Raw genomic sequence first — 2,326 nt, forward strand, 5'->3', positions numbered from 1 at the left:
TGTGTGTGTGTGTGTGTGTGTGTGTGTGTGTGTGTGTGTGTGTGTGTGTGTGTGTGTAGCATTTTTGTCAGCAGGAATCAGGCTCCGTCATACAGGACATGACTTGAGGTGCCTTGGGATGCTGAGCACAGTGTGGATTAGTGGATGTGTGTATGTGTGTTTGTTTATTTAAAAGGGTCCCAGTGCAGTAATGGGCTACTCAGCCAGCTCAGTGTTTTTCTATTAGTGCAGTTAGTGGCTGTATGAATGATTATTAGTAATTCCCAGATGACATTTTTAAATTTTATGTAATTTCACCCGGAATAAGTTTTTATTTAACTCATGTTTCTTAAATATGATCTTTGCACATGATCAGCTAAGACTTGTGTAAAGATCATAGCTTTAAATAATAAGTATAAAAAAGTATTTAAAAAATAAATACTCTTACAAAATATACAAATATTTTTCAAACACTTAGTCTTCGAGTAAATTAGGCTTATCTATCACTAGCTACAGACATGTAAAAAGACTTTTCACAGACATCTCTGCAACCCAGTGAAAAACTAAATACACTTTGAGAAACATCTCAGACTCTACAGGCCTCAGTTAGCGTGCTGAGTGTAAAAGCTGATGACAGTACAAAGCCTTTTCTACATTTTCTACATGGGAGTGGGGGAATAAAGATGAGATGTGTTGCACAGTGCCACATTTGGCAAAACAGCTCATACCAACTGTCGAGCATGGCGGTGGAGGGTGATGATTTCAGCTTGGTCTGCAGTGACAGCATCTGGGCACCTGACTGAAATCTGACCATGAGCTCATCAAAGAATTCTAGAGTCAGGTGTGACTCTAGAAAGTGACAGCATTTGTCTGACAGTAAAATGTTAGCTAATCGTGGGTTATGCAACAGAAAATTGATATCAAGTGCAGCAGTAAATCTACAATAGAATTAAAATATAGATGGACCTTAAGAGAACTAAATGAACGAAGTGAAACAAGGTTGTGATAAAGAGAGGGCCAATCGTCCACAATGATGTGAGAAACTGATAAAGTATTCATTCAGAGATATCAGATGATACAGTTATTCACTGACTGTATATCATGTCTGTTATACAGATAAAGTATATTGGACTAAAATACAGACTAGCAGAAGGTGATAGCTAGCCTTACTATTCTTGAACAGAACAAAAATATGCATGTCAGTGCCTCCAGCTAGTCAGGTTAGCTTAACTTAGGAAAAAGCTAGCATGATTTTATCCAGAGTTTTTAAAAAAAATCAGCAACCCAAAACCCTGTATATATTTCCTTTTTCCAGACCTTTTGAAATATATATATATATATATTTAGGTTTTTGTATATATGTATATATGTATGTCTTCTAATCCCTACATTAGCTAACTTAAGTTAAGCTCCTTGCTCTTTGGCAAAGCTCCTGACTCCACAGAAGGTCGTGACGTTTTTATCCAACTTCAAATTCTCAGGATAAACATATTTTCTGAACTCAGTTTGTCTGTTTGTCCTGCAGAACTACGGACTAGAGACAGAGAACCTCCGGACTCTATCCCACAAACTCAACGCTTCAGCAAAGAACCTCCAAAATTTCATCCTCGGCAGACGGAGGGGCGGCCATTATGATGGGCGAGCTTCCCGAAGGCTACCAAATGATTTTCTCACTTCAGTGGTGGATCTAATTGGTGCAGCCAAGAACTTGCTAGCTTGGCTTGACAGGTGGGGGATAACATATGGAGATTAGATTGTTTGTTTGTTTTTTAAATTACAGTGTTAATGAATAAATGAAATTGCAAATATTTAAAAAAAAAACAAAAAAACACCAAATGCCAATATTTCTCAAAAATTGTTCAGGCAAACATTTTTTCTCTAAAATTGTTGGATGTTTTGTTTTTACACAGCAGAAACATTTCTCAGGTTATGATCGCTATTATTCTTTATTTTCTTAGGTCTCCGTTTGCCAGTGTGACAGAGTATTCATTACTGAAGAACAACATTGTGCAGCTCTGCCTAGAATTAACCACCATTGTACAACAGGTGCTTTCACACACATTCCTGCAAACATCACACAATACACCATTTCCATATCCATTAAAATAAAGGTCATGATTTGAATTTAAGGGTCAACACTAGAGCAGGATTGGATTGGAGACATCAATATGTATAGAGCTTTTGTTGCCTACAGCTGGTTTCTATAGATTTGAGCACGTGTGCAACTTACATGCATTGCCACAGGCTGTTTGCAGCATGGCTGATGGGACGAGTGGCTCTCAATAAAAGCCTTAAGCAACATTCTCATCGACTCACTGTTAGACATCATCCCTTGCCTAACTTAGGC

The 2,326-nt window shown here is 37.8% G+C and overlaps 1 protein-coding gene across 6 annotated transcripts in view; it reads left to right on the forward strand.

The window, feature by feature from the left end:
- LOC102207626 (connector enhancer of kinase suppressor of ras 2) overlaps positions 1–2,326 on the forward strand; it is a 63,564-nt gene that overhangs the window by 19,072 nt on the left and 42,166 nt on the right. For all 6 annotated transcript variants that reach the window (XR_001290278.1, XR_001290277.1, XM_013908864.1 and 3 more), the window contains exons 3-4: positions 1,505–1,707; positions 1,938–2,025. Coding sequence is in view for 4 of the 6 variants with exons in the window: in XM_013908864.1 (XP_013764318.1) it covers positions 1,505–1,707; positions 1,938–2,025 (291 nt within the window). In the remaining 2 variants the exon portion in view is untranslated. The remainder of the gene's footprint in view (positions 1–1,504; positions 1,708–1,937; positions 2,026–2,326) is intronic.

Source organism: Pundamilia nyererei, unplaced genomic scaffold (genome assembly GCF_000239375.1).
Source record: "Pundamilia nyererei isolate P.nyererei 1_Seehausen unplaced genomic scaffold, PunNye1.0 scaffold00001, whole genome shotgun sequence".
Classification (NCBI taxonomy): Eukaryota; Metazoa; Chordata; class Actinopteri; order Cichliformes; family Cichlidae; genus Pundamilia; species Pundamilia nyererei.